Here is a 23138-nt window from a genome sequence, read left to right as displayed (position 1 = left end):
GTCTTTCACTACGATTTAATAAAACCAAAACTAATACTTTTGCTTGCTTGCTAAATCATTATTAAATTCAAACTTGAAAAAAATGTTTTATTTTCGGAATACTCTTTCAACAGCGCAGTTTCCATATACGAAATTTTCTGTCTGATATCAGCGTGAGGGGTGCTGAGGAACTAGATTATGATTTTTTCTGTGCACATGATTTTTAGTGTAAGATCACATGAAAAATCGTTTGTCGAAATACGATTTTCGGGGAAAAGTGACACACAATAAATCTGGCTGTTACATTATTTTTCATATTAAGTTTACACGAATTTCTGAAATTGGAAATCACACGAGTATTTGTTTGTTTGTACATGATTTTTGTGCTATTTCACATTAATTTTGATGTAATTAACACATTAACACATGACCTTTCATATGATTTTACATATAAAATCACATGAAATTTCATTTGAATCACACAAAAATTCGTGATACCCAACCCGAGAAATTTGAGTGAACTTGCATAAAATATCATGTAACAGCCAAATTTATCGTGTCATTTTTTTCCATAAAATCGTGTGTCGACACACGATTTTTCATGTGATCCCACACGATTGAACTTAAAAGTGTACTCCGAAACTACAATCGAAGCACCCAATACTTCAAAATCATTTCCTAAGTTCCGTTTGACTTGTTGATTCGTTGTGGCGTTTCTTTGTTTGGACCATAGCTCGCACTTTTCTTTTCGTAGAACAAGATCTCTTTTGGGCCATCTGTCATTAAGATCCAAAGCAATTCTCTGATATGCTTTATCCATTCGAGTTGAATTTCACTTTTCCCGCTGATAAGTTTTGCTAATAGTATAAAACACAGCTCAGACACAAACGTTATACGGCATGATTTGAATGAGTCGATTCATGCGTTGGTGCTTTTTTAAATAAAGATTACCCCCCGGATTTTCCACAAAATTCAAATTTTTAGCATATATCGTAGCGCTTTTGAAGTACATTCAGGGAAATCTGGCACTTTTCAGCACATCTATTTTGATCGAAAATTTCTTTGACTCTGATTTTTTTCGGAAACTTCTTCGAAATTGATTCAAACCTAAAAATATTTTAATTTTCTTTCAATTAGTTTTTTTTACTATTAGATCCTTGGGCTGAGGAATGAGCGGGAAAAAATGCAAGAAATGAACTGAATCTGAGCGGACAGTTTAGCAAAATTTGCTCAAAACCCTTACATTGTTTTCACCAGAATGAGCGGATTTTGAGCGAAAAAAGAGCAAGGAATGAGAAAAATTTGAGCAGAAAAAAGGCAAGAAAAAAGCAGAATTTGTGCGCAACAAAAAGGCAGGGAGTGTTCGAATTTTGAGCGGAATAAAACAAAGCAAGGAATGGGCGGGTTTAGAATGGACACTAGTCTGGTCAAAGGACGTTTCCAACGCACGATAGTCTGATAAGAGGACGTTTCGAGAGCTAAAATATGTAAAATGGGTTAAATATTGTCAAATAAAATCAACAGTTGAACAACTTTTTGAGATTTTTCAGTATAATTAGGGTGTCTTCCCCTCCTCCTTCTCTCAACCGGGCTTGGGACCGGTTATGGCCTGCTCAAGCTAAAATCAACAGTACGGCTGAATATTAGGAAAATTTTATATTAAACTTAACCGAAACTTTGCCAAACTTAACCGTAATTTTGAAAAACGACTGGACATTGCCTAATAAATGTGTTGATGTTTCACCTAGAATTTGTGTTTTTGTTGTGTTTTAGTTTAGTTTTATTTGAAGAAAATTTTTGTCGTTTCACTGCTGAATGCAATAAATATTTATTTTCAGGTAACCACACATGAGCCTGTTTAGTTAAAAATTTACCTGAAAAACAGTACAAGTGTTTTTCGGATGCTTTTACACCTGAAATTCGCCCGAACTTCCAATTACCTGAACACGGTTCAGGTAAAATTTCCTGAACTTTTTTAGAGTGTGGTTGAGTCTGATAATTACCGCACACCTCGACCTGGTAAGGGGTTCAATGTTTCCGCTCATAGCTTACATTTTCTGTTCCGGTCAAATTCCGCCCATTTCTTGCGTTTTTATTCCACTGAAAATCCGCTCATTACTTGCAACTTTTTTCAACAACTCATTCCGGTCAAATTCCGCTCGTTCCGGTCATCTCTTGCATTTTTTGAGCGGAATTTGAACGGATTCCACGACTAGGGTCCTCTTTTTGTTAAGCGCGCCTTACGGAAATTGGTGTTGTGATTTTGACGCACTAATGGTTTTTCTCTCTCCCCATGTCTTTTTGCTCCAAAATATGATCCCTATTTTTGCTCCAAAATGTGTCCCTGCTTCAGTTTTCCTCTCCATTTTTTTGATCCCTTAAAACCTAATTCTGTCCCCCTCAGTCTCCAACCCACCACCCTCAATTCCTCCCCTATTCGGGCTCTTCCTATTCTACAGTGCAGTGTGCCCTTTCATTATTCTTGCCTACCCTAACATAACCCAATTTGTGGGCCTCTTTCTCTCTTCCTGAGTCTCTGCCCCAGACGGCATAGAATTAGATAGGTCTTGGTTCCTTTTTAGCCGAATTTTGATCCGAAATTAAAGCCAAGCGCGTGTCTACAGCCACGCATGTGAACACTTTCCTTTTAGAGGTATCAAAAGTAAGCAGGGTAAATTCTTAGTATAGTTACCATCAGACACGCTGCTGCTATACTTGATGCATAACCCAAATCCATCCAGGTTGGGAAAATGGGAAAAAAGTAGAGTGCTGTTTTTTATACTAATCTATTTGACGTGCGGCGCATTCTAAATATATTCAATCTTTCTCAACGCAAATCTCTTATAACTCCAAATACGAACAGCGAATTGTATATACTCAAAATTGTAAATTCTCTTTATACGTAAAAAGCCAGTTTTGACTATTTGTATTTATATCTTCACTGAATGTATTTTTTTCTTTTCGAGCTATAAAAAGGTTGGTGGCGTTTTTTATTACATTTTGAATATATTCATACCACTGTGTGAAAAATACAGGTAAAATACAGATAAAAAGCTTCATTCAGCTACACTTAAACATTTTACGCCTTCATATGAAAAAGGTTCCAGGCGTTGTTGTGAAATATACTTAAATGTGTGAAAACTTTGAGCATTTCAAACCGAATTTTGAATAAACGTCGATTTGAATGCCTCTAACTTTCGTTCAACAAAGTCTGACGTAATCGTAACCCGTGTAATCCCAAATTCTGGGGCTATTTGCGTTCAATATTCGCTGTTATTATCATTTTAACCTTCAAATTATACCATTTAAATGCGGTCTCCTCAAATACTCAAGGTCAATTACATTTTGTTCACGTGTTGTTTCGTACCGCTTGTAATTTGAAGCTTCGTGCCCTGCTGAAAGTGAAAATAATACAAGGGTTTGGACGAGCGGTTATTTGAAGTTATTACTGATCGGGTTATAACTATAACAGAAAAGCATCTGCAGTTGATTATCTTCAGTTGAAGTTTCTCAAGCTTTGTATACAAACATATGGTTCTATTTTGTTAAACTAAATGTTCTTTGTTTAACCAAAGCTTAGTCCCATTTAAACAATATATCAAATACAATTTTGTCAAATCAAAACGAAACATTTTGTATACGAGCCAAGTTAACTATTACTACACGTATTTGTAGGTATACACCTTCGCTATATAAATTTTAGGAAGCTTCCATTCAAATTTCCAGGTACTTATACACAACATTTTGCTCCTGTATTACCATTTCATGTAAATTATCTACCTGGGCGGACTTCAAGACCACCTGCTGCAAAAAGTAAGCTCATAATTTTTATTATTAGATTTTGAAGCTCCTGGCACCTCAGTTGCAAAACGACAAAAATCGTTTTTGCAATTTTAGGGCGTTTTACATATGTAACTGAAGAGGTTATTTTTTCATAAATTGGGAAGCTAAGTTAGCAAGGCATTACGTTAAAGCTCCCCTGCCTTCAATTAATATTGCAACTGAAAAATAACAAATTTTAACCTACTTTTGTATCACTTCTAGTCATCGCTTTATTTTTATCGTTTCAACCTTTACATTAACGCAAAGGTTGAAACGATAAAATAAAGCGATGACTAAAAGTGATGCAAAATTAGGTTAATATCTGCAAGTTTTCAGTTGCAATATTATTTGAAGGCAGGTGAGCTTTCTCTTAAGGCCTTGCTATCTTATAATTATACTTTATCTTCGCGTAAAAATACTCATATAACAACTAGATTCAATCTTTTGTATCTTTTAGCAAACTAATTATCAAAAATTTCCGCAAATCATTCAATTGGAGCACAGAAAAGAAATTGGAAAATATCTTAGAGCTTAGAAACTTGACTTATGTTGATAAACTCAGAAAGAAAACAAACTTACCAGATTCATAAGGACAACTGCAGCTCACAATTTAGAAAATGAATGTAAATCAGTTTAGATCTGCATGTTTTTCAAATATTGATATTTATCTACTAATATTGAATAGGAAATGCAACTTTGTGAACCATCTCAAGTGAAGTAAACTTTGCATGTAATAATGAAATGACGCCCACTCATACGCCCCAAAATCGCCTGATTTTTGATACATTAACCTTTTAACAAATGTACACTGTAAATGCTATATTTATCTTTTAGACTATATATACGACAGATTTTTGCTAAAATCTCTAATATTTTCTTCTCTTTTGAATCTCCTAAAATTAATTCTTATTCTCTCAAATATCTTTTGAGCTTTAACAGCTTCAATCTCTAACATGCCAAAATTCGTCCAGCCTCATCGGGGTTGTTGTGCTACAGTGTTCGTAATCCTGCTAACACATTCTTTCCCTTGGATGGTCACGAGTTCGTCTATTCAATTTGCGGTGATCATAAACTGTAACCTTGTCAGTTTAATCTCTATAACAAAGAGAACTTCCATCTGAAAGAATGAAATTGTAAAAGCTTTGTCGACAACAATTTCATTGCTGGCTTTTAGACCGACAGGATAGAATGTAGAATGTGCTAAATCGAAAATGTGTGCTAGCATTTGAATCGATTGAATTAAGACTCATTAAGAGACTACATGTCGACAAAAAATGGAGTGAAATTGCTATGGCCCATTCATAATCAGAGAAGCATGCTTTGATTCAGAGTTTTGAAAAGCTTTTAGTCACTTGTGATATACATTATTTTCTTCCCGGAGAAAAATTAACACGAGAGCTTACTTTCTCCATATTTTCGCGCAAATATATTCTCTAATTGTGTTTTTGATGATCTAAGCTTTTTTCATAGCCCCTACATTAAAAACCACTCAAAACTTTTTCCTATCTATCATCACGCAATTTATATTGTGGAATACATTTTCGAATCTGCATTCTATAATGATTTTCAAAAGTAAGTGAGTACCCTATATTTTTGCGCAATAGAAAAAGATTCCACAAGAACTTAGAACAGTTTTGCGCAATTAATTGGAAAATTTTTGCACAAACATTTGACCTTTTGCTACAGTTTGTGACTACATGTTATTTTGGCTCAAACGGAACAATAACGTACCAGATATCTCAATATTTAATAAAGGGCAAACTTTATTGAATAATTGTAAAAAGATTGTCACATATTCTCCAACTAATCACGTTGACCCCCTTCCAAAGCAAATAAAAATTTGATCAAAATTGAATGAACGTGAAAAGTTAAGCACTCTGCGAGAATTTGTTTCCCGCGAAAAATTGATGGTGTTCTTTTTTAGTGAAAAATGCGGCCTTAACCTTGTCAGTTTAAACTCTGCATCTCTACAACGAAAAGAGCTACCATCTGAAAGAAAAATTTTGCAAAAGCTTTGCTTTGTGTCAAAAAAAAAATTCATTGCTGACATTTAGACCGACAGGATAGAATGTGCTTAACCGAAATTGTGTGCTAGGATTTAGGTCGATTGAATTAAGACTCATGAAAAAGACTATATGTCAAACGAAAACGGAGTGAAAATACTATGGCCCATTTATAATTAGAGAAGCATGCTTTGATTCAGAGTTTTGAAAAATTTTCGGTAACTTGCGTTGTACATGATTTTTTTCCCGGAGAAAAATTATCACGAGAACTTACTTTCGCCATATTTTCGCGCAAATTTATTCTCTGGTTTGTGTCTTTTGATCAACTAACCTTTTGTCATAGCCCCCTATATTAAAAACCACTCAAGATTTTTTCCTATCTATCATCACGCTATTGTGGATTACATTTTTGAATCTGCAATATATAAGGATTATGAAAATTAAGTTGGTACCCTATATTTTTGCGCAATAGAAAAAGATTCCACAAGAACATAACAATTTTGCGCAATTAATTGGAAAATTTTGCACAAAGTTTTGGCTTCTTGCTGCTGTTTGTGACTAATTGTGATTTTGGCGCAAACGCAACAATAACATACCAGATATCCCAACATTTAATTAGGACGAACTTTATTGAATAATTGCAGTAAAGCGATTATCACATATTCTCCAACTAATCACGTTGACCCCCTTCCAATATCCAAAGCAAATGACAATTCGGTCAAAATTGAATGAACGTGAAAACTTTTACATTCTGCGGGAAAAGTTGACGGTGTTATTCTTTTAGTGAAAAATGCGTACCTAACTCCAAGTCAATATCATTACTGGACATGCTTAATTGCGAGTCTATTTGCTATGATCATGTCCCTTTTTACACTTGCCAGTTCAAATACAAGTCTTGGCTAAGAGTTGCATTAAGACGTGCAAGTCTAACCGAAAACTTGGCATGTATAAAAACGTCAAAAATACCGGGAGATTGTCGAAAAAAGCCGGGAAATTGTCAAAAATAACCGGGAAATCAATTTAAAAAAAGTTGCAGCAAAGTTGACCGGGAAATTGTCCAAAAAGGTAGAAATTAGCTCCTGCGAAGAGGCGATCCGCCTCTATTTGTGTATTTATACAACACTAAAAGAGGGCATCAACTCGTGCGACAAGAAGTACATGGGGACTAGAATTTCGGGGCCGCGACCATCTCTTAGGGGAGGAGTTGTACTCTCACTTTGAGGACCATTTTTGGGTCGGTTTTGGATATTCCTTTGGGCTTGGGTGATGGGATGGTTGCTCGAATTAGGGTTACTCGTGCAAAGAATGGCACTCTGACAGCTCTTCTCTGGACCATTTCTTGAGAAGTTAGGGAAATTAGAGCTAAAATAGCAAAAACAGCCCGAAACGGCTGAAAAACGGCCTAAAAGACCTGTAGTAACCTATAATTGGTCCATTTCGGGCTAAATAGACCCCTCAGAGGTACTCATTTACTGTTTAGCATGCACCCGGATTCATTTTATATAACCCCGGGAAAATGGCTAAAATTAAACGAGAAAATCGTGGCGCGTTAAGAAATTTTTGGAAAGTCGTTTTTGGCAATTTTGGAAATCAATTTGCAAGTGTTACACTTGGTTTGGCAAAGACCTTTCAGACTTGCACACCTGTTTTTGGACTAGAGTACTGATATATGCATGTAGACTTGCGTTTAGACTGGCCCAGTACTAATCTGGATTTCGAGTTAGTCCCGGATAGGACTTCTGGTACTTTGTGTTGCTTATTATACGATGAGTGCAGCCAAGATCAATAACATGAAGGGTGAACCAATGCGTAAACATTTTTTAGGCTGTTGATAAAAAGTTTATTATCCGAGATTGAAATTTTGCTTACTAAACCTAAAATGTGCATTTTCAGTTTAGCGCATTTTGCACCATTTATGACATAATTTTTTGAAAATTTTCTTGACTCGAGAAAACGTTAAGCACAAACGTCAACCATTTTTGACAATGTCAACACTTTGCAGCTACATTATCACCAAATTCACCTAAAATTGGCCACTAAATATTCGTTTTAAAAAATTCCTCTAGTTTGTGTATTTTTGTTAGAGTACTCTTCGTCAATTGAAATTATACATCTAAAAAAGGGGCTGCCAATTAAGATCCTGAAATGAATTCTAGGCCGTTCTTATTGTTACTTTTGTTTACATGACACATTGTAGCTGGTGCTGATAGAAAAGGATGAACACTTTGTAATACGTTTTAGCGCCTCTGCCAAGGCGGCATTTCGTCCCCTTTTCACGGTTAATACACAGTGCCACTGGATTTAGAGAACCCACGGGACGATTTAATCAACCACTAAAATTCGAGGCAGAGAGTTTATAGTTTGAAACGTTGAACTTAGACTTAAAGAAGTAAAAGTCTAATTTTTTGTCCTTAACTTCTTGTCGTACAGGACATTAAGCTAAGGACAAAAAATTAGACTTTTGCTTCTTTAAGTCAAAGTTCAATAATTAAAACTATGAAATGTAACTTTTGACACTTAAATCAAGCCTCTATAGCTAACGGAGATGGAGACGTTTATTTTATTTCAACTCCTGTATATTTTTAAGAAGAAAAGTTTTCTTTCACTAATCTGCAAAAATGTACCCTTGACATCAATTTCAAATGAAATTCAAAACACTTTCGTACCCTTTGGTTCTCTAAATACGTTAGAACAAAATATAAGTCTCACTCGGGCCTCGTGCCCAGTACTCGGGCGCAAGCGCCCTCTTGTCAGGGCACTAAGTCCCTCGGGCGACTGAGATTTTGTTCTAACATATACGTAGTTTTCTATGTAGAGTTGGTGCAAGATTTCTTTCAATCTTGCCAACCGACTAAGTGTTTTACTCAGCTGCAACAAAATGTTCACTCCTAAACACTGATTGACAACAATGATGCAACCAACCACTTTTAATTTAAATAACAAAATCACATTCGACTTATGTAACAGGTTAGAAAATGTTTACTACTTTTATAGCATTGATCATGAACTGGGTTTTAGCGTAAAGGGAGGGGGCTGGGATTTTGAAGAATAAAGAGAGAGAGAGAGATGAGATAGAGAAGACCATAAATTAGACCTTTAACTATAGGGAATTAGACAACATATATACTTAACAGCACAATATAAGACATTCTCAATATACACTTAACGGTAACTTAGCACCCCCTAGTTTTACGAAATAATGATGCAATTTCTGAGGCAGTATTATTCCACCTTAAAATCAGATTTCGAAAACAGTTCTTACACCATTGATCATCTACAGTAGTAATCTCGGCTACATTCGACTTTCAGATAAAGCAACGTTCACCAGAAATCCCAATGTAAAGTTGAAGAGTTACATCCATCCATATTTCACAGAAAACATAAAAATGTCACAAGATGTGATATGTTTTCAGGTTTGTTCAACTATGGCTAAGTTTCCTCTTGTGTTGAACATTCGAGACAATAAAACTGGAATAAATGGTGATCTTGTGACAACTTTCTTTTACTGTGAAATATGGATGGAACTCATCAACTTGACACTGGGTTTTCTTGTAAATGAAAAATGTTTTTTTATCTGAAACACAATTGTAGAGAAACAGACTAGTGTAGAGGATCAATGGTGCAAAAATTGTTTTAGAATTGTTACTTTAAAATAATGTAATATTGCCTCAAAAATTGAAGTTTCACTCCGAACAAATAAAGGATTCTGACTTATTTTTGCCTTTGAGTACAGTTAGTGAGACGCTTCTCGCAGTTAAAGTAATATATATCTTTAGGTGAGAAGACCGAACAAAAACGAGGAAAATATTGTAAGACATCTTCGATATGTTCGGCTTCAAAAGTGAGAAAGTTTTGGCAAGGTCAGGTTGTTCGGTATTGTTGGTTTCAAACGTAAGAAAGATTCGGCATTGTTGTTTTTGGATGGAAAGGACATTCGGTATGTTCAGTATTTAAACGTAAGATATCGTCGGTATGTTCGGTTTTAGACGTAAAAATTATCGTTTTTTCCATAGGAAAATTTGATTTTGCTGCTTATAAGGTAGTCAAACGTTATGATAGCGTTCTTTTGGCAGAAATTCCACATGTACTTCTTTCAGAAGGGTTATAAAAGAATCAAAAACGTTTAAAAGCTCTTTTTAGCTCGCTCACAAAACTATTTGAACGAATACGACTTTCTTGGTTATTTTTTATTCAAAAATGTTGAATACTGAGAAAATTTCTGTTGATAAAATTACATTCACATTCAGTGAGTTTTGATTTATTTTATTATAGTTTACAAGCAAATTTTTTGACGGTTTTTCACGTTTCAAACCACACATGCCGACCGTTTTTTGTTCGGTCTGCTGGATTAATCTGCTATCAAAACGCAGAACATAAAATTTCATGGTATCTCTCTTGAGTACAAAAAACGACAAAACCGAATCTGTCATACTTTTAAACACGTCAATAACTAGTCTTTCGTGTGTTAAATGCCTAACAAAAACGACGATACCGACAATAAAAAATAAGAGCTATCGCAATCATCTTTAGTGAGAAAAAACGACGATACCGACATTTTTTATGTTACCATCGTGAAATCAAATGTCAGAGCAACTTTTTACACCTTTGACCCCCTTGGTTATTAGTCTTGCTTACTTATGAAGTTCAGATAATACGTAAAAGTCACTCACAAAATATTCCAATGTGAAGTTGATCAACTTTATCCAAGTCTCACAAGAAAAAATAAGTTGTCTTAAAAAATGATATGATTTCATGTTTGTTCGATTATTATTGAGTGTGCATTTGCGTTAGACATTAGAGACAGAAAAGATGGCACTAAATTGTGATGCCACGACAAATTGATACTGAATGGCACAAGTAATTTAGCACCTCCTGTCTTAACGAAATAAAAGTTCAGTTTTTGAGGCAATATTATTTCAATTTAAAATAACTTTTCTAAAACAATTTTTACACTAGTGATCATCTTCACTAGACCTCTCGCGTACCCATGAAATTCAGATAAAACGCAACGTCGACTTACCAAAAACCTCACTGTAAAGCTGATGAACTTCATTCAGGATTCACAGTAAGCTAAAATTGTCACAAAATTTGATACCTTTCCAGGTTTGTTCAAATATGGAAATATGAAATATGAAATATATCTTATCACAACTTTATTTCACTGTGAAACCTGGATGACGTTCATCAACTTTACAGTGAGGTTTTTGGTAAGTAGACGTTGCATTTTATCTTAATTTCATAGGTACGCGAGAGGAGTAATGTAGGGACCTGCACGCATGACTTTGAAGCTGTTGTTTTAGAGCTATCCGACTTGAGACAAAACCTGCTCTGAAAAAAGTTTAACAGTTTCTGCTGAGATAGAAGTTCACATTTTTAAGTAGAACAGAGTACAATAATGATAAGATAACTTTTTGCCCTTGGTGATTTTAAGATTATTATTTGTTGCACTTTTGTTACTGTGAGACAAAATAATTGAGCGAAAATTAGTCAGAACGTGATTTATTTTAGCTCAGCATCTTAGAAAGTGCTATCAATATAAGATGAAGTTAAAATACCTTCAGCGAGCGTAAAGCTATAAAGCTGCAATGAGGCACTCTTGAAGCTTAAAACGTTTTAAACTGACAAGAATGGCAAATTTTAGCACAAATTCGTTTCTGTATTATTAGTAGTGTTTCTTCGTGTATTTACGTATGTAGTAGTTTCAGCTAAAACCAATCTAAATGCCATACTGTTTTATGAATGTTTGCTTTTATCTTTTTAAGCACAATTTTCTGCCTTTTGTTCTCTCAGTCAGAAAATCAAAATCTGTTGAAAACAATAAATTTTCTTTTTGTCTAAGAAGAAAAATTCTTGACTGAGCCTCGAATATGATTAAAATATTTGTTTCGTTTGTTTTGGTTGCTTTACATACAGCGGTCTTTCTACGCAAGCTAAAACCTTCATTTTGATTTATAAAAGAGAAAGTAAAAGATCATTTTTGTTTGAACAGTTCAAAAGATTTGTTTTTCTGGTTTCCAATAATCAATTTTCATTCCCTTGTTCAATATTTTCTTATTCAGCTCAGATGTCAAACATAATTTATAGAGCTCAAGGCTGAACTAAATAAAAAGAGATATTTATTTTGTAATTGAAACTAAACAGCATCTTCAGCAACAAATATCAAGTGAGTTCTTATTCTGCCCCTATGGTTTTAGTAATGCTAAAGAGCTAGGATAAGTATTGCTGAAATCTGGCGTTTGTGAATAATGTATGAGCACGTGGCTATCTAGGTTTCCCTTGAAAAGCAACATTTTTTAATCCATAATCCATTTCTCTCTCTCTCTCTCTATAGCTGTATTATACATTACATGCGCTTGTCTCGCCAATAGAGAGACATGATGTTATTATAGCTTTGTCCCTCAATATAACTATTTAATATTCCTGCTCTTGCTCCTAATATGTGCTGGTATTATTAACTGTAGAAATAATATTTGTGGAAAAAGTTAGTGTTTTTTAACCTAAGAATACTGTTGCAATGTTACTACTATAAAGCTACAGTTACTACTATCCGACCAAAAAAGTAGGTAAGTATAAGCATGCTTGATGTAAACTCTAATCTTTATAAGAATTTTATGCTCACTTTTATTTTTTATGGATACTATTGTTAAGTTACTTAAAACGTGAGTTCCTCTTAACTGTGTTCCTTTAGTAAAAATTGGATTGGAATACTTTTTTTGCCATGCATCATTTCCACCTGACTACATTTCTTTACTATCATCTAGTTAGTAACAGTAAGAATGCTTTTGAAAATGGCACTGCTGTTTATCTGAACATTTTATTTTGCCTACATTTCTTTTTTCTATACACTTCTCTTACCATAATAGGAGGAAGAAGAATAATACATAGTGTTTGAGTAATTGATTGCTCCTCTCCTCACCTGAGAGTATTATACTCTTCCTTTTTTGATGTGGTCCAAACAAGTAACAAATAAATTATTACTGCTTAGATCAGCTATATTAAAGTTATCTTATCTTACCATGAGAAGTGTGATTCGTCAATGAATTGTGCCCGTTATAACTTGGAACCCATTTTAGTTGGCAGCAAATATTTGATTCTAATCTTTTGTGTCAGCAATTTGCATTTATAATGAGTTTATAAACTACTTGAATTGTCTCCCACTTTTCCTATTGGTAAGTATTGGTTCTAAGGGGTGGGGGTGACGGCGGGGGTGGGCCATTATTTTCCTCCTAATTAGCGCTATTTCAAAAGCAAATTTGACCAGATAGCTGCATCCTATCTAGATTTGGCTTATTTACGGATAGTAAGTCCATGAGCTTTCATAATAGATTACGGATTGACTATTTTCTAGTAATCAATGTCTACGGATAAAAAAGGGTGTCTAGACGAAAAATTTCTATAGCCCTATCTGAAGTGTGGTCATTGCAGATCGTTTAAACAGCAACCCACTTCTTCTTTGTGTATTATTAATAGCAGCAAAGCGATAGCTGGGGCTATTATTGGCCTTCTCTTGGTTTTTTTACGACACGAAGAGGAGTATTGGTTTTCTTAAGGTTTTTTAAAACTGAAGTACTATTTGTCCATGCGGCGTTTTGACCTAAAATGAAAGTGAGTAAAATAGCCTTGTGAACTATTTTTTTCTCAGCAAGAGAAGTTTTTTTCTTGCGCTGCGATCAGTGAATGGCCTTTTGACTTTCAGAAGAGTTTTTGAGAGATTGGTGCGTCGAGATGACAGTTTTTAGCCGTGTTTTCGTCCATTTGGCCCAAATTTTTATAATAGTAACTTGGTTTTTGTAGAGGTAAATTTTGATCGATGCCGCATGAATATGCAACCATCTAGAATCGATACCACAATGTTTCTGAGAGCTTAATAATGCGTTTCAAGTGCAAAGTTGGCCCTAACTTCTCAATTTTTCGGTCGATTTTTGGCTTTTTTCATTAATTTCTTCATTTTTGGCTCTTTGAGCGAACTTCTTTAATACCAAATTAGTTCATATGTCAACGTCTTTTTGGTTACTCCTGAATTGAATTCCAATTTTTTGAGGTGTTTTTGTTTTATGAAATTTTACACATACTAATCCAATTTTGGCGGGTTTCATGAAGTTTTCTCAGTTTGTTGTTTGTACTTTCAGTTTATCAACTATCAAAAAATTCGTTTTTGGTGCTAACTGAATTGTTTTTGGCGATAACTCTTTAGAATTCATTGAAAATTCTTACCCTATTTTAAACCTTTAAAAAAATTAATTTACTATTTCGCAAGAGAGCTGTTTTAACTTCTTACAGAGACAGGAAGATGGCTATGTAATGCTGTTGAACTTCGATTGTTCGATTGTTGAATTAGTTTTTTTTAATCTTCTTCACAATGTATGTATTTTCAATTATCTAGCAAGTTTTTTTTTCTAAAATTTTCTCTGGACCTATAATATTATTTGCCCGGCTTTTATTAATTTAAAAACTATCGATTTGAACGAGTAACTTTGGTAAATTTCCTTTGAAATTTATTAAATTTTTGTGTTTAATTTAATGTGCCCTTAAGGTTATGCTAGCTTCACTGTTACAAATTTTGAAAAACTGTGTTTTTCTGCAAATATTCTTAGGGCTTGGTTTTTGTAACATACAAATTTTTGCGTTTGAATTTTGTTCAGTCTCTTTAGACTTTTATGATTAATTTCAAATTGATTATTTTTTTGGTCCTTGTTTAGTTTGAGTGCGTTTGTTGTGATTTGAAGCGACAAATAAATTTATTTTTAAAGCGGCAAAAATTATTTAGTAGCTACCAATTGATTACTGTTTAATATTGATGACTAGTTTTTTGATTGAGAGAACTTACGGAAAACGATAGTTTTTGTAACAATTTTGGCCGTTTCACTCTGTATTACATCCAAAATGCATCCAAAATAAAGTTTTGGGAGACTATCTTGGCTTGAACTTCGCTGCTCACGTACTTGAATGTTTTCAATCGCGTACAAATGTTTGGCTTGTTTTATATATAGTAGTAATGTAATTTTTTAGTTCAGTTCGGTTTGTAGGGTAGTTTCTGTGTTTGACAGACTTTTTTTGTTTTCAGTAGTCACTTCAGTTGATTTAAAAGTTAATTATTTCAAGAAGAGGGCACTTTGGGTCGCTTCAGGACTTCTTCCGGCTATATTTATTTTTTCGTCGACAGGATTTCTGTTATGACCTTATGACGTCACAGCCACTTCAAATCTACTTTTTGTTAATTCCTTCTTGCAATTTCAACTGAATTGCGTGCATGACCTCATTTCTCACTTTCGTGGAGCGAGTTTTTTTGTTCAGTCGAATGATTAAATGTTTGGTCACACGTGACTTACCTCACTCTTTAAAATGACTTGCTCACTTTGAAATTGAATTTTCTTCACTTCAATTCAATGAGATAAGATCAAGTGAATGTGTTTCGTTCTAATTGAATTTTATTTGAGAGCAACTAGAAGAGGCAGCAATATCTTTAATAAAAAGAGTAATTTTTTGGTCTGTATATTTTAGTTCTTTTTTGAAACTGCAATTTTTCGAAAATATTGCGGTTAATTTCCGCCAATCTGCCAGCTATGGTAAAAAAAGTTTGTAAGTTGTAAGCTGCTTCCTTTTTCGTCACCAGGCCATAGAATTACAAGTACGCATTAGTGAGTTGATTTTCGTACAAAAAAACTACGTGCACTTTTTTGAAATTTTTGAAAATCGTCAGATTCAAATAAGTTCTCTAGTAACGGGTCATTGTGCCTTTAGTTTCGTAGGACATCAATTTCGTAAAAACCCTTGAACACTTTTCTTCTAATTTTTCCGCAAAAATGTTAGTTTCCGCAATCACTGTGTTAAAATCGCCCTAGTCATTGACCATTGCAGTTCTTATAAGATTTTACAAGATTCTTACCAATACTACATATCTTGTAATTGCTTATAAGATGGAGCATATCTTGTAAGATCTTGTAAGACATTGCATATCTTGTAAGATCTTACAAGACAGAGTGAATCTTGTAAGAGGTAAGTATCGTCTTATAAGATCTTACAAGATTTGCTCTACGAAAGAAAATTGCAAAACTTATAAGATGTAAGATTATTTACGTAAGATCTTGTAAGATTTGGTTTGCATATGAACATTGTAAATCTTATGAGATGTAAGATTTTTACGTGCGATCTTACAAGATTATCTCTGACAAAGAACAAAACATATCTTACACTCACGTCAAGATCTTTTCACAACTCTTATAAGATTTTATAAGTTCTGAGTAAATCTTGTAAGTCTCTTATACAATCTTACAAGATTAATGCATTAACTTGTAAGGGCAGATAAGAATCTTATAAGATCTTATAAGATTTGCAATGGTCAATGACTAGGGCGCCGACAAATTTTCAATTTTTTTCAGAGCCGAACTATACGACGACACTTCCAGTAATTCTCATTTATGGAAGAAATTGTTGATGCTGACAAGCTTTGATTTAGGTACATGAGAAATATTTTGTTTAGAATATTTTTTTTGTCTGCGTAGTTTTTCCAAATGACCTGGAGCTTTTAGGCTGCTTGGACATCTGTCAAACAGTCTCCGTCCATCAGACTTTAGTGCATCCCAAAACATAATTGATCGGTCGTTTCAGCTCGAGTTCTTTGTTTTTTTTAATCAACAAAATTTGTTCAATTTAATCAAAAAAGTTAAACCGTTGTCACAGTCGCCGACCATGTGCTCTCGTTTCACCTGTAAAAACAACATTCTGACAAAATAGGAAGAGCTTTTTTTGTATATCAATATTTCATAGCAACAGAAAAACCTGCTTCTGGCCTTCAAACTGACTGCTGTATTTACGGGCAAACTGCATATTGTTTAAGATTTTGTCTCACTGTACTACTGGAAAACGCATGGTAGCAGGAAAAGGAATTATGGAGCTCTCTGATGCGTTCCGATGATAATTTTAGAACTTTTAATCTCATCCCAAATCATCTTTTGAGTTTTCTGCCAACTTTGCGGGTCTTCTGCTCGTTTTTTTCTCAGATTGATTTTTCAGGTAACGTTTTTATACTTGCTGTGCACTATAACATGAATTCAATACGATTTGTTTCTCCTTGTTTATCAAAATCCTCCAATATTTTGCGTAACAATTTGGCAAACTGTAGAAAAGATTTTCTGATTATGTAGAGAAAAAGATAATGAAATTTCTTTTAAATTTTTGGAAGTTAGCGCCTTTTCACGCCGCAACGCAAATCATGCGTTGCGGCGTGAAGTTTTTGGTATCATAGTGTAATTTACTCTACTATTAAAATTGCAAATCTTGCTGACAACGTTCTCTCTACAGATCCTGTCATTTGGAAATGAAATATCATACCTGATCGTTTCCATTCTTTTCACTCATCGGGTGAGATCAAAATGTTTGGGTAGAATACTAAATTGCTCTTTTCCCTGTTTTTTCCCCTTCCGAGAAAAAACAGTTCTAATATATGTTTTTGCTGTCTTTGATTAGTCCCTTTCTCGCCATATTAGTCAGTTTAACAGAATAATGAAAAGAAACGAATTTCTTTGTCTATACTATGAATACACTTGATCTTTTGAAGGAACATCTGTTCTTATGTGAAGTTGGATGTCGAACAAAACTAGCAAATTCATAAATCTAAAATGATTTTCGAAAACTAAGTCAAATAGTTCCAAGTTGTATGCCAATATTTCACATAGAAATTCAACTAATCAACTTGGTTACTCAAAACAGTCAGGCCAATTATAGAAAAAATTTTGGATTAAAAAATCAAAAAATCTAAGCAAAAGTTTCAATTAAACGTCCAGTAAGTCCAATATTGGTCGACTCTTCATTCTCTACAGATGCTGCCATTTGGAACTGAAATATCATACCTCATCGTTTTCATTCTTCCCACTCATCGGGCGAGATCAAAATATTTGGGTGGAATACTAAATTGCTTGCCCCTCTATGATTGGGTTGCCCAGAAAATCTTTATTTTGAGCAGAATAGTTCAACTTCTCTTGTTACATTCCACATCTATGAACGAACTGGAAAACTTCCGTAGTACAAGCTTTCTATTTCTTTTTCTGGGAAAGCGGCCATAGGAAACTGAAATGTCCAACTGCGTAAACGAAAACTCAGAAAAAATGTAAGAGAACCCGGACCTTGCTCGCAGTGAGTTTCATTGCTGAACCATTGACTTTCAATAGTAACCATTACTGAACCAGACAGATACAAGTGTAAATGCTTCTGCCAGTCTGCCCAGACTACATTAAGAAACATCCCACTCTGTTCCTCTTCTTCGCAGCCTATTTTACATTCTTGGTCAAATCTGCACAGAATGTTTCACCACCAGACTGTGCAGACAAAGAACTCACAGACTGCACATAGCAAATTTTGAAAATTTCGAATAACTGGTGTCATGCATAAAATTTGCGGTGGTGCATCGGCGGAGGTTGGTAGCGGAGGTCGGCGGAGGTCGGAGGTCGGTAGTGGAGGTCGGAGGCGGAGGTCGGAGGCGGAGGTCAGTAGCGGAGGTCGGAGGCGGAGGTCGGTAGCGGAGGTCGGAGATCGGTAGTGGAGGTCGGAGGCGGAGGTCGGAGGTCGGTAGCTGAGGTCGGAGGCAAAGGTCGGAGGTCGGTAGCGGAGGTCGGAGGCGGAGGTCGGAGGTCGGCGATGTAAAATTGGTCTCTATGTGCTCTCGTAATACCAAAAAACTTTTGGCGGTAGCGGAGGTCGGTGGAGGTCGGTAGGGGAGGTCGGTGGAGGTCGGTAGCGGAGGTCGGTGGGGGTCGGTAGCGGAGGTCGGTAGCGGAGGTCGGAGGCGGAGGCGGAGGTCGGAGGTCGGCGATGTAAAATTGGTCTCTATGTGCTCTCGTAATACCAAAAAACTTTGGCGGTAGCGGAGGTCGGTGGAGGTCGGTAGCGGAGGTCGGTGGAGGTCGGTAGCGGAGGTCGGTGGGGGTCGGTAGCGCAGGTCGGAGGCGGAGGTCGGAGGTCGGCGATGTAAAATTGGTCTCTATGTGCTCTCGTAATACCAAAAAAGTTTTGGCGGTAGCGGAGGTCGGTGGAGGTCGGTAGCGGAGGTCGGTGGAGGTCGGTAGTGGAGGTCGGTTGAGGTCGGTAGCGGAGGTCGGTAGCGGAAGTCGGAGGCGGAGGTCGGAGGCGGAGGTCGGAGGTCGTTGTGCGAGTCAGAACTAGTTGTGTAGAAGTTGTGTATCATAATGTTTTCATTTAGCCCAATGTCGATAACAGTTTTTAGGTTTCAGAAGTTCCCTGCTCCTCCTTTCCTATGTTTTAGATTAATGTACTCTTGTCATACCCCTGTGATGTTAGCATGTTTCATCACCTGGCTGGACACTTGGTTATTTGTTTCATCACCTGGTAAGCAAGGCTGCTCGCTCCGCTGACAAAGATGGCATTCCATGTGTCAGATTCCACAACATGGCTTCGCGCGCTTGACTTCAGGAATTTGGCGCGCCTACTGTGAGCTCATGTAGAATTTGTGAATTCATGAGGAAAGTGTTAGAGAACTAAAGAACTACATTCAACCGAACTGATGAGTGATGAAAGTGTTGTACAGGGAACTAATTAAAGAACTACATTCAATTATTTGCTTCTTCGAATTTCAAATTTAAACTCCTTCCTTTTCCTTTTCCTTTTCCAGTTTAGTAGCAGTTTAGCATGAAAAGCATTGAAAAGCGTGAAAATGACAAATATATGAGCTATAACAGACATAATTAAGATCGCCGAGACTAAAGGCTTTAAACAATAATTACCCCTGCTCAGATAGAGGGCATTCGGTAATTACCCCTACTCAGATAGAGTGCATTCGGTAATTAGTACTACTCAGATAGGGGGCATTCGGTAATTAGCCCTGCTCAGATGGAGGGCATTCGACAATTAGCCCTGCTCAGATGAAAGGCAGTCGGTAAGTAGCTCTGTACACCAGAGAGGCCGTTTGATCTAAAATAATGCTCAGATAAAATGCAGATGGGTGCTAATTGTCTCAATTTAGCTCAGTCTATTCAGGCAAATCTCGGACATGAACAGAGTAATGGTCAGCTTATGAAATCAGAATGAAGATCGTATGATTCAGCCCTGATATTAATCAACAGCTGGGTCCGGGAACTCAAGATAAATGAGATGAAAGAGTAATGTACAGTAACAACACTGGCACTGCTCAAGCAAAAAATAATCCGCAAAATAAAAACTCTCATCATTTGAATGTAGAAAATCAGCCTTCAAAAATAGAATAAAGAATGATTGAAGATGAGAACTTGTTAAATTTTGTTTAAATTCTTAACAAAATACTTACAATAATTTTGGGACTGTATCCATTTCAATAAAGTGCTCACATGTCTATAAACGATATAAAAGAACATTTGACGTATTATTACAATTGTTTTTCCTATTGATTTTAGGTCATGTATGATTTTGTCCGTTTCGTACTGGGATAACATCATAATTTTTAGTATGGGCAGCATGAAATCATTTTTGAGCCTTTTATGAAGTTGAAAAAAAAACAACCAGAGTTTTATAGACCTTTTGTTTAATGTGGCGATTAGTAGCAATTGCATCTTGGTCACAACAACAGTATTAACACAGCAAATGCATGATTTAGTATACTTTTTAATGGAAATTTATTTATAAAATTGAAAAGTGATTCCATTCGAAATGGCAGAGCCACTAAAAACACGCGATAACGAAGGTCTGAAACAATTAAAAATTCAATCTTGCATAATTGTATACTTTACCTCAGCTGTCAACAATTGTTGGGACAATAACAATTAACCTTGATACCATCACAGTTATTGCTCTTGTTGTGCTGTATTTTAACGCCAATTAGGCTCTTTCAGGTTGAGATCAATAAAAATTTCAGATTTAAAAAATCAACAAAATATTTTCTACTTTCAGTTTATTTGGTTATTTATGAATTTATGGAGATCATTGATCTTTTTCAGTTAACGACCCCTGGCATTTAAACCTATAATCATTGGTGGCTCACAAAAAAACGGACAGGAAGTTTGTGATGGATAGACCGGTCCTCTCCCTTCGACAGGTGGTCATAACCCTTTTCCACACAACTTCACTTGTAGCATACTCGTGGGCATTTTACATAGAACTGTTCCACTTCGCTTATTACTACTACAACTTTGCCTTCAAATTCGCGACTGTTTGGTTCAACTTATACTGTGTTATTTACCACTTTTTCGCCCTGCTTCGATGCGCCCTAGAGAAGCGACCCACATCTGTGAAAATTCACGCAACGATTGTTAAATTGTTGACAATTGTAGAAAACAGAATGTTCACGTGTATAATATTCCCCCAAGCATTGCCCATATGTGTGTCTTTTTGGGGGTGCTTTCTTATGGACCCTGTGGGGGCCGTGCCCTTACACGTTCAGAGGGACCAATACTGGATCTATGCCACTCATTTGCAACACACTTTCATAGTAGTCACAATGCTCTTCGATTTCTTAGTGAAGGAGCACCAGTACTGCAGTAGTAAACTACAGGGCATAAGGACTATGCTTGTATTCACAGTCGGCTACAACATCCTCCTATCATTTCGGGGAATTATTTACAATGATTGGACATACAACTTTATCCAAACTTTGGACGGGTCCCAGATATTTGCTATGATTATTTTAGGCAACGTGCTACTGTCGGCTAACTATTGTCTGGGCCAGTTTCTCACTTCGATTAAGACCAAATGGATTAACAAAGTTGCGTGTATTGTTAGTGGCGAAAGGTGCTTTGAAAATGGAGGATTTAAGTCTCAAAAGTACTGTTGACATTTTGTCCTCAACTGAGAATTTGAGCTCACTTTGGTAACTATCAATCTGTGTATGATCACCCTTTTATATCAACAACACAGATCTGTTTCCGTCAAATTAGTCCCAACTCTGTTGCAACTTTTCCACCCCAAATCTTTTACCAATTTTTAACTAAATCAAGCATTCCTTCGCAATCCTATAATGATAGATTGATCTCCAATCCTTCTGTTATGTAAAAAAACCTGCGGTTTCTACGTAATTAGGGTGATAATGGAGAGCTAAGCATCAAAATTTGACAGGAAGCAGTTCTGATATAAAACCAAGTTAGGGTCTATGAACAGCATTTGTGTTGAGTTCATTGTTTGAAATTTTATTTGTATATTTGCATCTAATTCAAAGTAATGAAATTTTCTTCTTCTTCTTTTAGTGTCCGAGTAACATGAACAAATGCAAACTAAAGAAACAGGAAATTTCAATAGAAACAGGTATCCGAATAATACGTAACAGCACAAGCGCATGAGTCGCGCATGAGTGTTAGCAGACACTCTTGAGTCTGTAAGGCCCGAGGAAATTTGGCAAAGTTATGTAAGATAAGCGGTAACTACAGATGACAATTCAGAAGTTTTACCGAATTTTGCGGTGAGCGTGTTAAATTTTGGGTTTCTAAGCGTAGATCTTACAAAATTTTGCGTTCATGAGCAAACAAAATGTTCTTATATAATTTCAACTCATCGGCCTCTGTCTATGATAATAGAATCACTGCCCTCCTGAAAGGTTATCGCCCCTTCTACCGCTGTTTTTTTATCAAATGGACAGTAAGATAATTTAAGCAAGGTCGACGATAAATTCAATGCTAATTTATGTAGGATCAAAGCCAAGTTCAGCGCAAAAGTTTGTAAGGTCTACACTTTGAAACGCACATTTGAGAGGGATCAACTCTCAATTTTAAGCAAAATTACGTAAGATCAACATCAAATTCAACGCAAATTTATATAAGATCAACGCTTAGAAACGCAAAATTAAGAAAGTTCCAACCTAAAATCAACGCAAATTTATGTAAGATCAACAGATCAATGCTAAATTCATTGCAGATTTTCGTTATAACGACGCTTAGAAACAATCAATTAAGCAAGATCAATCCTAAATTCAGCGCAAAATAAGTGAGATCTCCGCTTAGAATTGCACAATTGTAATATCAACGCTAAATTCAACACAAAAAATGAAAGACATACGATTAGAAACGCAGAATTATGTTACATAAATTGAACGCAAAAAATTGAACTAAATTGAACGCAAAAATATGTAAGAACTAAATTGAACGCAAAAATATGTAAGAACTAAGTTGAACGCAAAAATATGCAAAAATAGATAATTGAACTAAACTTAACGCAATAAATTGAACTAAATTGAACGCAAAAAAATGTAAGGTCTACGAATAGAAACGGCAAGCCTTTTTTCCTCGCTTCAAGTGCAGATCTTACAGTAACGCAACGTGAAAATAAAATTATTTACCACTTACGATATTTTCATTTCTTTCATTTGAGAAAGATCAAAATACCGTTTGACGTCAAATTTTAAACTTTGATGGAGGCCAGATA

General features: G+C 35.6%; 1 protein-coding gene across 7 annotated transcripts; it reads left to right on the top strand.

Moving 5' to 3' along the window:
* Positions 1-2870: 2870 nt before the first annotated feature.
* Positions 2871-21722, top strand: LOC142345393 (androgen-dependent TFPI-regulating protein-like). 7 transcript variants are annotated; one of them, XM_075397432.1, is made up of 2 exons: positions 2871-2955; positions 20726-21722. In XM_075397432.1, the coding sequence occupies exon 2, from the start codon at positions 20794-20796 to the stop codon at positions 21556-21558; it is 765 nt and encodes a 254-aa protein (XP_075253547.1). In that variant the 5' UTR covers positions 2871-2955; positions 20726-20793; the 3' UTR covers positions 21559-21722. The 7 variants fall into 7 exon arrangements, with proteins under 7 accessions (XP_075253547.1, XP_075253542.1, XP_075253541.1 ...); XM_075397427.1 differs by lacking the exon at positions 2871-2955 and adding an exon at positions 2974-3792; XM_075397426.1 differs by lacking the exon at positions 2871-2955 and adding an exon at positions 8595-8771.
* The last annotated feature ends 1416 nt before the right edge of the window (positions 21723-23138 follow it).

This window comes from Convolutriloba macropyga, chromosome 9 (genome assembly GCF_964194025.1).
Source record: "Convolutriloba macropyga chromosome 9, txConMacr16.3, whole genome shotgun sequence".
Taxonomy (NCBI): Eukaryota; Metazoa; Xenacoelomorpha; order Acoela; family Convolutidae; genus Convolutriloba; species Convolutriloba macropyga.
This window is presented reverse-complemented; position numbering and strand designations above follow the sequence as displayed.